General features: G+C 42.8%; 1 protein-coding gene across 2 annotated transcripts in view; it reads right to left on the bottom strand.

Moving 5' to 3' along the window:
• Positions 1 to 14386, bottom strand: part of LOC110085354 (septin-2) — a 71019-nt gene that overhangs the window by 45052 nt on the left and 11581 nt on the right. For both annotated transcript variants that reach the window (XM_020805456.3, XM_072983391.2), the window contains exons 2-5: positions 8734 to 8785; positions 6663 to 6762; positions 4729 to 4815; positions 2799 to 2922 (exon numbers count right to left, since the gene is read on the bottom strand). In XM_020805456.3, coding sequence (XP_020661115.1) covers positions 2799 to 2922; positions 4729 to 4815; positions 6663 to 6762; positions 8734 to 8760 — 338 coding nt within the window. In that variant the 5' untranslated portion in view covers positions 8761 to 8785. The remainder of the gene's footprint in view (positions 1 to 2798; positions 2923 to 4728; positions 4816 to 6662; positions 6763 to 8733; positions 8786 to 14386) is intronic.

Raw genomic sequence — 14386 nt, 5'->3', positions numbered from 1 at the left:
GCTACCACCGGTCGTTTTTACGTGCGATTCCCAAGTCTTGTGAATTTTTTTTGCATTCGAGTGTGCCACAGTCCTGCATTGTACCTTCCAGCTTCCGGGAAACACCTGCTTTCCACCACAACACTGTCATTAGTTAAATGACATCATTTCCCCTGCTGTGGCATCGGAGCAGCAAACAAGGGACTCATTGTTGAGGGAGGGTGTTTAATGGCTTTGCGAACACGGAATAAGCCTAATGGCGCCAATACGCTTTGTCACCTCTTCAGGCAAGAGCCCAGAAAACACCAAAGCCATTTCATGGGGACAAAAATTAAGAACATTGTTTTACTTAACAAGTAAATATTTTTTCAAGGCCTTTAGGGGGTCTTCAGGCATTTTATGGAACTGTTTTTAGATCTTTATACTTACTGCTGATTTATTTTATTTAATGGATTACACTACATATTCCTGCTTTTTAATTCTTCTTTCTTTCTTTCTTTCTTTCTTTCCTTCCTTCTTTCTTTCTTTCTTTCTTTCTTTCTTTCTTTCTTTCTTTCTTTCTTTCTTTCTTTCTTTCTTTCCTTCCTTCTTACTTAATTACTTGCTTGACTTCTATATTGCCCATCTGGCCAAAGGGCACTCTGGGCAGTTTACAACAATAAAAATAACCACAGTACCAATAACACATAAAGGCAACAAGCCAAAAAATTATTTCTTTTTTCTTTTTCTTTCTGACTATTTTTCCCCTCATGCTTTATTGACGTCTTGCATGTCATGTTTTAAATTCATACAAATTCAACAAAAAATATATGAATAAATAAACAAAGATGGAGTTCTATTAAAGACCTGATTTAGCAGAAGACTGCCAGAAGCTGAAAGAGCTGTACGGCATTTTCAATATTTTTTAATGCTTCCATACAAGTATTAACAGTATTAACACTCTGGTGCTCTGTCATCTCTGCTCCCACAAACATGAACGATGGTGATAATTGCCATATGCGATTTTTAAGATATCTAAGTTGGCACAGCGGTTAAACTGTAGTACTTCAGCCCAAACTCTGCTCACAGCTAGCGTTCGATACCAACAGATTCTGACAGCCAGCTCAAGGTTCACTCGGCCTTCCATCCTTCTGAGGTCAGAAAAATGAGTACCCAGCTCGCTGGGGGAGCAATGTGTAGACTGCATAACTAAAAAAAAACGTAAAGTGCCCAGAGGGTGCTTTAAGCGCTATGGGGTGGTATATACAGTATCATATTTTTCCATTTATAAGACACACCCCCATTAATAAGAATACCCACACACACACACTTTTCCAACCCAACCATTAAGAAAACGTAGCTTTGAGTCTCTGGGCTCAGAACACTCGGACGTAGGAGTCCCTGTTGAATCTGAGCCTATAGGCTCCACCTCCAGCGAGGTGTGTTCCAATTGGTTTGTTCAGCATCAGCTGACATCAGTTCCATAAGGCTCGTGATTAGAGGCAGCTAAGCCTCCTGATTGGAGGAAGCCTGTTTACAGAGGCAAGGTACGGGCCGTTTTGTTCTCTCCGTGTTCTCAGCTTACTTCCGTGTATAAGACGCCCCTCAATTTTTAGTGTACTGATTTCATGTGTGTCTTATACATGGAAGAATACAATAAGCAGCACATTTTGCTTTTTCTTTTTTTCTAGCTCAGTGAGTTGGAGGACTTGGCTACAGAGCCAGGGGCTGGGAGCTCAATTTGACCGCACCTGATTTCTACAAATGCGGCGCCTCTCTTATAAATTGGAAAGGCTAGTGATGACTGATTGAAAAGAATTTTTTTACACCGTGGGAGGACCTGAAGAAGGAAGCATTAAGGGCCATAGGAGCGTCGCAAGTCCTTTGCGCACAGCGAATGCATTGCCCTGCCTCCGAAAGCATGCAGGTTTTATTCAGGCATCCTTTCCACGAGAACAAATCAGTGCGGTGTCTTTAAAAAAAAGGGAAGACAATCCTGTTAGCTGGGCAGAAGAGGGGAAGCGAAGGCTCCAACTGAGGTTTAATAATCATACAGCAAACACTGGGTCCTTTGAAGTCTCTACTGCTAATTCAACGACAGGACTCCAAGGACGCATCCTTAGCACCACTTTGCTCCGGCTTGCTTGCCCATACCCTCTGTCCCAGAAAAAAGTGGGTGGGGATCCAAACTCTCAGGACTTCAAGGAATATTTCCAAAGAATAAACACAGCATCGGAACACAATCAACAGGAAGTTCTCCTTGCAACACAATAGTCAAGCTTCGGGACTTGGAAAACCAACAGACGGCAGAGCGAGCCAGCTTTGCTGGAAACGAAGAAAGCCCTCCAGGGCTCACATAGCTAGGAAATCATGGCAAGGAAGCAACTATTATTATTAAGCATCGCAACAATGGCAGTAAACCAAAGCAATATTCAATTTAACACCCACTTGAGAAGGGTTCTTCAGCTCAACGGTCATCAAAACATTAGGTTCTCCCAGTTATGTTATTCATTTTAAAGAGTAACATATTCTCCCATCAACATTTGCCCACACAACCAAAGGAGGAAAAGGGTGAAAGCTGCATTCCAACCACATCTGAATAATCAACCACACATTCTCCATCTTTTATTTTAAAGGAATATGTTATCCCCTTCCGGGACTCTATATCAAACCGACTAACGCCCAGTAGTGTTAGAAAGCCATGAAAGTTAAACCAGTTTAAATCTGCAAGGAGAAAAGGCCCCCAGGTTTGTTCCCAGAGATGGGTCCCAATGAGCAGTAGACTAGGATAGACAGAGAGATTAAGTATCGCAGCTGAGAGAGCGACAGTGGGAACATACCAGTCCTGACTATTGATGGCGTCTCCGTATCCCGGGGTATCTACTACAGTGAGGCGGAGTTTCACCCCTCGCTCTTCTATCTCTACGGTAGAAGCTTCAATCTGGACGGTTCTTTCTATTTTTTCTGCAACAGGAAGATCAGAGATGTCAAGATTTACTAATTATTTGTGTGAGCTACCAGCACAAATAAAAGTGTCTTATAGGTTTTGGGTATGGGCCGAGTTAACAGAATCTGACCGGTGATATCTTGAAATAAGATGCTGCAGTGTGAAGTGCTCTGGATACTCTGCTCCATACGGCGCCTTGGTTCATTTCCCATTTTTCAACTCAACCCAGATATTCAATCAGCAGACCATGCCCTCTCTCCCTATGGATACCCCTAGCTAGTCTCACCCTTAAGCTTTCTTCTCTAATATACACATTGCTGCAAAGTGTAACGTATTTTTGAAAAAGAGAAAACGTAAGAGTGAGACGTCCCCATAACGGATCTGCCCGGCTATCGACTCTAGAGGACCAAATGAAACAGAATGGACAAAAGCCCAAACAGTGCTATCATGTCATTTATAGTGGCTGTTTCATTGATGGTTTTATGATGGTTTTCAGCGACCACATGTGTCTCAGTCTGCAATAAAAGTGGGAGGATAGTTCAGACGTTGCCTTTGGTGTCCAGAACATGGCATGTGGTTCCTTGGAATCCAGCCCACAGAATACTTAACTGTAGATCACAGAAAGCACCAGGTTCTTTTTTCTTTTCTTTTTTTTCTCATCAGTCCCTACTGTTAGAGACATATATGCCAAGCCATGCAATTCACTGAGCAACAGCCGGCACTTGCGCTTTATTCTTAATTTGCAGCAATTCACCAACAGGATTTACGCCAACCACATAAATCCTGTTGAGTATTCATGCATTAAAGGTACAGGTTCTCCTTGACATTTAGTCCAGTCATGTCCGACTCTAGGGGGTGGTGCTCATCTCCGTTTCCAACCCGTAGAGCTAGTGTTTGTCCAGAGACAATCTTCCGTGGTCACGTGGCCAGCGCAACTAGACACAGAACGACGTGACCTTTCCACGGTAGTGGTACCTATTTATCTACAGTGGTGCCTCGCTTTACGATTGCCTCGCATTACGACGAAACCACATTACGACGATCTTTTTGCGATTGCAATTGCGATCGCAAAACAATAGTCTGAATGGTTTTTTTTTCGCTTTGCGATGATCGGTTCCCTGCTTCGGGAACCGATTCTTCGCAAAACGACAATTTTCGGACAGCTGATCGCGGTTTCAAAATGGACACCAGGTAAATAAAATGGCTCCCCGTTGTTTTTTGGGATGGATTCCTTGCAAGACAGCCACCGAAAATGGCTGCCCTATGGAGGATCTTCACTGGACGGTGAGTTTCCAGCCCACTGGAACGCATTGAAGGGGTTTCAATGCATTTCAATGGGCTTTTTATTTTCGCATTACAACGTTTTCATTCTATAGCGATTTCGCTGGGACGAATTAACGTCGTAATGCGAGGCACCACTGTACTTGCATTTTGCATGCTTTCCAACTGCTAGGTTGGCAGGAGCTGGGACAAGCGAGTGGGGCTCACTCCGTTGCGTGGATTTGATCTTACGACTGCAGGTCTTCTGACCTTGTAGCACAGAGGCTTCTCCGGTTTAACCCGCAGCCCCACCACTTCCCATGCATTACTTTAACATAAAGACTCAACAGGATTTTAGCAGAAGCCTCATATCAGTAGAACAGAGAAATAAAGGCAGTCTTCCTCAAACTTGTGCTCTTCAGTATAGAGCAGAGCTGCTTGGGGGGGGTTACTAGATTGTCGTTCAACACATCTGGACATCACCACATCGAGGAAGGGGACAATCAAAAGAATCGAGGCACATGAAATCAGAACCTGGGTCATCCAAGAACAGGCCAGTTTACCTGCCGCTCCAGGAACGTAACGTTCAGGATACAGATCAGTCAGGAACAAACTGTTAATTAACGTAGATTTTCCCAAGCCAGATTCACCTGTGAAGAAGATAGTTGTTTAATCACCAGCATAATCTCTCTCCCCACCTTTCTCGTGAGTCATTGGTTTGTCACACAGTTCAAAAAATATATATTTCTGCCAGGATCCACCCTGGGTCGTAGAAGAATGACATCAAAGGCTTTGCTAAACTAGACTAAAACAAACAGGAAAAATAAGTTTGCACAGAATGTATTATATAAATTCTAAATTTAATCTACCATTTTCACGATGCAACCCAGAAGGTCAAATTAAGGGCTCTAGTCAAACGCCTATGAAATAAAAACAATGACAACACTATCAAGTCCTACAATCGTTTGATTGACTGTTATCTTTAAGAACAGACACGCTCACCCATCAGGCGACAATCGTAGAAATTTTCGGGGGGGGGGGACAAAATCTTCTGTAGCAAAAAAAAAACTCTCAAAAACAAACCACAGTCTTGTGGTTTCTTGAAAATTCAGAGATTGGGCAAATCCCTCTTATTTAAACTTATGCTGTGGAAGTCGAATGACACTATCATGTGGCGGCAATACATTTTAATTTGAATTAAATGAAGGCTTCCGATCTCCCACCCACCCTCTGCTTCAGTTCTAAAGTTCCCTTTTGTCCTGGGGAAACCTTTGGGTGCCTCTGGATGGGGTGGGGAAAGCTGTTAACAGTAAGAAATCAGCGGCAAATTGCTACTTCCCCAATCAAATCTGTCCTTCCGTTATAGCTAACATGTTAATGGTACCTTCTGCAGCATACAGTTTCATCGTACAGGTTAATCAAAGTCAGTCCTGAAATTTCTGTGCTTACTAAATGTCATTCCTTTGTGAGCCATATATAATACAGACATCCCTTTCTCAGAATTATGTGCTTGCAGAGATGGCTTATTCTTGTTTTCTTTTGTTTTTTCACTGAGAACAGTGGGCACAGGAGAACTTTGTAATCCCAAATCTATGAGAAGTCAGGGGGGGAACCTTCTAAAATTTTCATCCCTCCCCAGCTCCCACGGAAACTCTGCCACGTATCTAAACAAACTCTGCTTGAATAAACATTGCTTTAAAGTATAACAGAGAGGGAGGCTCCAATAACAAGGAAGTGAATCCGTTGTTTCCGATCCTGAGCGATCCAGGGTTCTGAACTACTACTGGCCTCATTAGCACTGACTACTAGCCATCGTGGCTAGCAATGACAGATGATGGATTCCTGCATCATCAGGACAGTCAAGGTTTAGAAGCACTGGAGAGGGCCAACGTCTAGAAAAAGGTGTGTGGCAAAATGCTTGCCCTGATTAAATTTCAAGAAAGTTGTGCTTTTTAAGAAATAAATATTCTTGCTGTAGTTTTAGAAGGGGCAGCTGTGTTAGTCTGTGCTAGCATATCAAGCAAAAAGAAAAGAAAAAGAAAAAATAAAGAAAACAAAGACACTGTGGCAAATTAAAGACTTCTGTCTTCAAGCTGACATCAAAATACAACAGTTAGTCTTTAAGGTGCCACAATGTTTTTGTCTTCTGTATTTTTTTTCTTTTTCTTTTGCCTGATATACTAAATTTCAGTTGTCTGCACCGTGTCCCTTTTCCTACATAAGACAGGGCCAAACAAATCAAAAGAATGAAACTGACAGTGTTGACACATACAGTGTATGTTCACAAAAGACATACACTAAGAAGAGATACATATTTGATCACCAGTCATTGTTTAATTGCGACCAACATGACTTTGACCCAACTCTGGGAGGCAGTGGAAGACAGGAGGGCCTGGTGTGCTCTGGTCCATGGGGTCACGAAGAGTCGGACACAACTAAATGACCAAACAACAACAACATTGTTTAATAAAGAAGTAAAGAGGGGAGAGACACCTACCAACCACCATGAGGGTGAACTCAAAGCCCTTCTTGACGGACTTCCTGTGAACCTGGTTAGGGAGATTGGCAAAGCCAACATATCCCGCAGAGTCTGAAAACTGTAACGGGAAACCAGTAAAGAAAGTTCACAAAATGAGAATGAAATCTGTTGAAACAGAAGTACACCAGTTATTATGAAAGCACACTATTTAAAAGTACTTTAAAAGAGGAAAAACAGAATAAAACCTTAGAACAAAAAGAGAGAGAATTACTCTGCATGTTTGAGAGACATTCTGTAGAAGAATGATTCATTCTTCCTCTTTCCTTTCTGAGTCTTACACAAAAGTGAAAGAAGGGATGTACATTTTGTCCCGAGATTAGGAGAAATTAATCTCACCATGGAAACCACACACATCCCCCTCTACTCTATGGCGAAAAAAACATAGCTTTATCTATACTTCTTCTCTACCACCTCTTGAAAAGATCTGAAGTTGCACATTCTTTCACCAAAAAGGTGCTGGAGAGGGCAAATATTTTACGCATGAGAGATGTTGATTTGCTGCGACCAAAACCACAAACAGACTTGCGACTTTTAAATATGAAGAGCTGTGATACAACCAACAAGGTAAAAGGTAAAGGTTCCCCTTGACAATTTGTCCACTCATGTCCGGCTCTAGGGCGCGGTGCTCATCTCCGTTTCCAACCCGTAGAGCCAGCGTTTGTCCGAAGACAATCTTCTGTGGTCACGTGGCCAGCACGACTAGACACGGAATGCTGCTACCTTCCCATCGAGGTGGTCCCTATTTATCTACTCGCATTTGCATGCTTCCAAAGTGCTAGGCTGGCGGGAACTGGGACAAGCGATGGGGGCTCACTCCGTCACGTGGATTCGATCTTACGACTACAGGTCTTCTGACCTTGCAGCACAGAGGCTTCTGCGGTTTAATCCGCAGCACCACCACGTCCCACTCCTACCAACAAGAGCTGAGATCAAATCAAGCTTGCTAGTCTTTCTTGATGCCACAAGACTCTCGGTTGTTTACCGTAACAATGATGCAGAGTAAAGAACACCCCATCCACAGGAACCTGAGCATCAGTGAGAAACTGTCAGCTCCCTTGGTGTGATACAGTTGAGCTCATGCAAAACGAGTAGACATAACACCCAAGGAAAGCTGAACAGTCATTACTGGATGCCTGGAGTCAACCCCTATTGATCACATCAGCAGACACTGAACCACTAGAGAAGTAGCCGCTAAGAGCGACAGACTCCAAGCCTCCACTCCAAATGCACAAGCAACTCTTGGGCTACCATCCCAACCAACCCCCAACTTAAAATCAAGAAAACACTTTTTTCAAAGCCTCTGTGAAACTCCAAGGCAGAGAATGGCAAGACTCTGGTATAGAAAGAAAGAACTACCTAGCTCTTAAAATGGATAAAACCCCAGGAAAAGCTAGCCACACAGAGAACCAGAAAACAATGGTTACTGGATTTGGAACAAGCCAACATATTAACCTGGATTTGGAACAAGCCAACATCTAGCCACACAGAGAACCAGAAAACAATGGTTACTGGATTTGGAACAAGCCAACATATTAAGCCTTTCCTGGGATAAAACCCCAGGAAAAGCTAACCACACAGAGAACCAGAAAACAATGGTTACCGGATTTGGAACAAGCCAACATATTAAACCAGAAAACAATGGTTACTGGATGTGGAACAAGCCAACATATTAAGCCAACTTTCAAAAGCCCTGATCACAGTTTTCTGGCTCGGATGTGATGGTTAACTACATTCTCTGGTGACTTCTCACTGATGTTAAAGCCGCAGCAAATCAGTAAGATACGAAAGCCCGAGTCTTTTATAGCTTGGCTTGTTAAGCAAGTTGCAATCAATCCGATGCAATCATTCTCTAAAATAAATTGAAAGAGGTCCCAGCTTCCCTGCATTATAGAGCTGATGTGAAAGCAGCCGACAGACAGGGAGATTGATTCTGAACTACATAATCCCTAGGAAAACAACGAAGCTGAAATCCGAATTGTTAGCACATACCTCTTGACAAATTCATACCGTTGACCCCAGTGTAACTTACCTTTACTTTTTCACCGGACTGCGACATGTTCTTGCACCCCAAATGTCAGCACCTGGGGGGAAAACATGGACAACATGTTAGGCATTAAATGACAAAGCTGAGAATCCATCCTCCCGCTCTTACTGCTATAGCATAGAGAGACAAATGTTTGGACACCCTCTCTGACCTCTAGCTAAGGAAATACTGTATACATTCTAATTGCATTTGTTTCCGGAACAAAAATAAGATCAGGTAATAATCATTTCTCATTTATATCACTCTCTTCATCCAGAGAAGCCAAAACAGAGCAGATTGGAGTAATCTTATTTTATTCTCATTCGCTCGCTTGCTCTGTCTGTGTCTGTCTCCCTCTCCCCCTCTTTCACCCACAGAAACGCACAGGGAAAATCACGATTGTAGCTATACAAAGAGCCCTTTCATTCCTACCTTCAAAAAAAAGAGGCACAAACTAAGAGATCTTCCACCAGTTATAATTTCTTACCTGTCCAAACCAGAACTCTATGGTTAACAAGACATCATATTAAGCCAGGTCCAAACTATAGCTTCCCTTCCTGGCTTGTTCTGAAACTGTTAACCACAGTTTCCTGACTCGTACAAACCAAGAAACTATAGTTAGTGAGAATTTTCTTAGTTCACCCAAACAAAGGGAAAAGCAAAGTGTCTGTAGATGGCAAAATATTCATGATTAAAGCAAAGATATTACTGCCAAAATGCAAAATCTCTCAGTTGTGTGACACTTTATTATAAAGTACATGCTCCCGTAGTTTAGAACAGTGGCTCCCAATCTTGGGTCCAAGATGATTTTGGACTAGAACTCCCAGAAGCCTTCACTGCTAGCTGGGCTGGCCAGGATTTCTGGGAGTTGTAGTTCATCTACAAGGTTGGGAGCCAATGGTTTAGAAGGCATTTCCTAAGATATACTATCACCCTAGTGGTTGAGAAACTCATACAAAGGACATGGCTGGAGATGGGATGCTGACTAGGTGGACAATACACACTCCCTCACATACAATGAACTGAAATCTGCCCACAAAATTACAATTACTGACCAGATAGATAAACACTGAGAAGAGACTCATTTCCCTCCTAGCCACCACATAATCTAATCTAAGATGAAGTTTCTCAACATATGGAAGAAAGCCACAAGGGCAGTTTTCTACCAACCCAGAGGGTTTTTTTTTCAGCGTCCCACTCCAGTAAGTGTTTGTGTGTTGGAGTGTATGTGTGTGTGGGGGGGGGGAGATCAGCAGATGCTCTGCCTCCTATCTTACCAACAGCATTAGGAGAGGCACGAATTATTTTCACAGGCTTGAAGCAAATCGCCATGCTTCCTCTGGAGCCCTCAAAAGACCTTGCAGAACTTACCCATCTCCCTTTTCTTTAATCTACCCCACATTTCAGGCTAAGAAGGAGAGCTGCCAGCCAACCCAACTGGTTTTTGTCTGGTGTTAAAAGCTAAGGCTCATTCTGTGATTTTCGCTTTACAGTGATCAGCAAACAGCTGATCGTCGGGTTTCAAAATGGCCGCCGGCTGAAGAAAATGGCCCCCTGCTGTTTTCTAGGACTGATTCCTCGCTTTACAGGCACCAAAAATGGCTGCAGTATGGAGGATCTTCGCTGGATGAGCAGGTATTCAGCCCACTGGAACACACTGAATGGTTTTCAATGCGTTTCAATGGGTTTTTTAATTTCATTTGACGATATTTTCGCTCTACAGCGATTTCGCTGGAACGAATTAACATCATCAAGCGAGGCACCACTGTATTTTTTTCTAATGTCAAGCCTTCATTATTTGGGAAACTCCTGATGTGCTGCCGCCTTTATTTGACGTCTCCTTCAGCCACGTCTGGGGGGCCGTGACTGGATCTCCCACTTCTTACACCCAAATTTGGAAAGTTACTTTTTTAAATTCACTCATTCTCCTTCCCTCCAACAGTGTTTTAAAAAGTAATTTGTAACCATGATTCATTATGAGGTTTGAACGGTAGCAATTCATTTGGTTACTTGTTACGTTACTCATTGCTTTTCATAACTTGAATAAATAAAATTGCTAAGACTGGTAAAGAGAACAATAGAAAACTTGAAAAATCATTGGAAATGATATGTGTTAACACCAATTAACAGGACTCTCTTCCCACTCATTATGTTTAAAATGTAGCTTTGTTATATCTCCATTCTCCCAAAGTGTCTAGGCCAGTGGTTGCCAACCTTGGGTCTCCAGATGTTCTCAAACTAAAACTCCCAGAAGCCTTCACCACTAACTGTGCTGGCCAGGATCTCTGGGAGTTGTAGTCCTAGAACATCGGGGGACCCAAAGTTGGGAACCACTGGACTACGGTAACACACACACACACACACACACAATGGAACAGTCAATCGTATTTCAGAAACAAAGCACGATGCAAGGACAAAAGAATGATCATAGAAAAGGGCATTAGACTTTTGTTTTTTAAAATATAATAATACCAATTTTAAAAACATGGATATTCTTAAACATAGGCTAAAAACAGGAATAAATTCTCTCTCGTTTTAGTTTTGCTGCATTTCATGCCATTGTACCGTTCCAAATTCCTTGCAAGTTCTCAACAAGGAAGAGAAAGAGCAAAAGGGGACCGGATTCAAATCGAGGCCCTTGGCGGAGGAAGGTTGACCACCCCAGCCTCCACTCGTCCAAATCATACCTGACAGCAGAAATTCCTCCTAGACTCATGAAAAGAACACACAACATTCATATTTCATCCTTTATTTGGCAGATCGCACCTAGAGAATGTAGACCAGGAAAATAGGAAGGGGGGAAGGTTGTATACCCATTCCTCCTGCACCGTGACTCTAATATAGAAATCTTCCATGCACCCTTTTTAAAAAGCTCACCAAAGCACCCATCACAGAGACTCTGATGCCCCATCTAATCTTGACTTGAGATTCCCTATGTGCCGGACAGCCATGGCTACTGTGCACGAATTTCCTCTTGTCCCTCCCCACAATCAGGAGAAACAGCAGGAAGTATATCGCAGCTGAAGTTATACAAATGCCAGGGATGGGGGCTTGAGTCACAGGACTTACTTTCAAGTTCAACATAATTCGCACCAGTGACTTGACCTGGGGGAAGTTTCAATGACTCCAACCTGACTCGCAATTTAAAACCCTCCCTTTTTTTCTGGGGGGAAAAGCTTGTTTTTCATCGGGGGTTTGTGACTCAGGACTTGGTACCAAAGTCTCGGACCCAAAAATTCGTCAGCATCCCTGGACACGACACTCCAGTCACGTACAAAATTCGCAGAATTCAACCGATTTCAGTGGGGTGTTTTTAAACAGAAAGAAGAGCCGCTTTTAGATAGACTCCTTGTGCCACTGAATCTCACTGGTGTATCTGTAAGCATACACAAGGAGGTGCCCAGGTCTATGTGAATATGAAAAAACCCTGCTCCTTTATTCAGAACATCTGCAGGAACCAAGGAAGAAAGAAGGAAGAAATGTCATCACAGGGCTTCTTGGCAAGTACGCTTCTTGGCCTGAATGGGAGGAAATGACCTACAGAGAGACACCTGCGATTTCCGGATACAGATGCTTCCCTGCCGCTTACCAAGAAACGCCATCGCTGGCAGGATGCAGGCCGAAGCAAGAACAAAAAGCAAATGGTCAGCTAAATCTTTGCACTGGAGAAAACGAAGACATAAATCCTGTCGTTGACAGAGCCCATAACTCATGGTCTGAGGAAGGGGGTATTCTACAGCTTTTTTCGCCATTATCTCCTAGGACGGATATGTAGGGGGTGGACGGAGAGAGTAATAAGCTTCCTACAACTCTTCTGTGTATTTCCCAAGCTTTTGCCCATTCTTTATAGTTCCTCAGAATCCTTTTTCAGCAGCAGCTGAAGCCTTCCATGCAGCAGAACCAGGATCTGACCACAAACTTGCCTGCTGTTGATGCTCATCAAAAGGGATCAATGGTTCACCCGGGGAAACGAACTGCTCTAAACCACTAAGTTTGTGCCCATCTCTAGTTGTGAGTGAGACGGTAGCAAAACGAAATGCAAAAAAAAGGACACTTGTATTATTAATACAGTGGTGCCTCACATTACGAGCGCTCCGTTTTACGACAAAATCATGTTACATTGAAGGTTTTGCGATCGCTTTTGCGAACAATGTTTCCTATGGGGGAATTTCGCTTTGAGATGATTGGTTCCCTGCTTCGGGAACCGATTCTCGCAAAGTGATGATTTTCGGCCAGCTGATCGGCAGTTTCAAAATGGCTGCCGGGTAAAAAACATGGCTCCCCGCTGTTTTCTGGGACGGATTCCTCGCTGCACAGGCAGCGAAAATGGCCGCGCTATGGAGGATCTTCGCTGGACCGTGAGTTTCAAGCCCCTAGAACACATTAATTGGGTTTTAATGCGTTTCTATGGGCTTTTTAATTTTGCATTACGATGTTTTCGTTCTACAGCGATTTCACTGGAATGAATTAACATCGTAATGCGAGGCACCACTGTACAAAGAAACATCTAAGCAATAAGTAAAGTGGTTAACACACAACATGCGCCAGCTATCAGATACAAGCATCTGCTCAGGTGGTCCAAGAGATATCAGGCAGATACCCGGCTCGAACCTTTATCTCACTACCCAGAAATAATTTCCATTGTGTTCGTTGGCACATATGTTCTTACAAAACGTTTTTCTTTCTCTGCTTTAATCAGCTAGCACAAGATCGCAGCTTTAACAAAGTTGGAATACAGCGGGAGCAAAAATAAGATTTCAGGATGTGCCAAGGGCTACCAGGGCAAAGAAATATCACAGCTGTTTCCTTGGCAAAACTGAATAACCAATGGTTTCTATATTTTCCATGTGACATACACCCCCCCATCTCCCAACAAATTGCACCCCAGAAAAGTAAAAATGATACACACAAAGCTACTTTAACTTTTACCAGAGTTTAGAAAAGTTACTTTTTCTGGGTATGCCGACTAAAGAATTTGGGGAACTGTAGTTTGCAAACGTAAGTATCCAAAGCTGTGCTGCATTCAGAAACATGTCTGCAGATGCCTTCTGGATGGGTGAGAAAAACAAAAATATTTTAAGACAGAAACAGCAGATGTGAAGTCTTTATTATTAAAGTTTGTTGTTTCTTATTGGTATTGGGCATGTGTCTTTACAATTATTTGCCCAATTAAACCGATTTAGACTAAAAAATAAAGGTTAAATGTATTTTTTTAAAAAAAAAATCAATTGTATTGCTATATTGATCGACGCTGCAGCCCAAGGCACAGCATAACGTCAACGGTTATGTTTTACCGAGGGCTTGCTCCTCTACGCACACGCCAAGCACCGATGCAGCTGTACAAACAGAACTTTCAGTAGCGCTTGGACTAAATCCCAGACTTATTTTTCCTGGAGGTCAGCTGATAATCAAATCAGCTCCAAGCAAGCACTGACATGCAATCAAATTGTAACACAGACCAACACCTCACTTCACTTGTATGCCAGATATCCAGTGCCCGTCCTCATCATCTCCACAACCACATGTTTAGCAGATAATGGTTTAATCTACGCTTGTCAGCACCATATTGGTAACCTTAAGTCTGCCTTGCGTTGAAGACCAGATAAGTTCCCTGCCTGGAAGGAATTACCCGTATTTTTCGCTCCATAAGACACACCGC

This window comes from Pogona vitticeps, chromosome 14 (assembly GCF_051106095.1).
Source record: "Pogona vitticeps strain Pit_001003342236 chromosome 14, PviZW2.1, whole genome shotgun sequence".
In the NCBI taxonomy this organism is placed as follows: domain Eukaryota; kingdom Metazoa; phylum Chordata; class Lepidosauria; order Squamata; family Agamidae; genus Pogona; species Pogona vitticeps.
The sequence above is the reverse complement of the archived record's forward strand: the minus strand, read 5'-3'. Positions and strand labels throughout refer to the sequence as shown.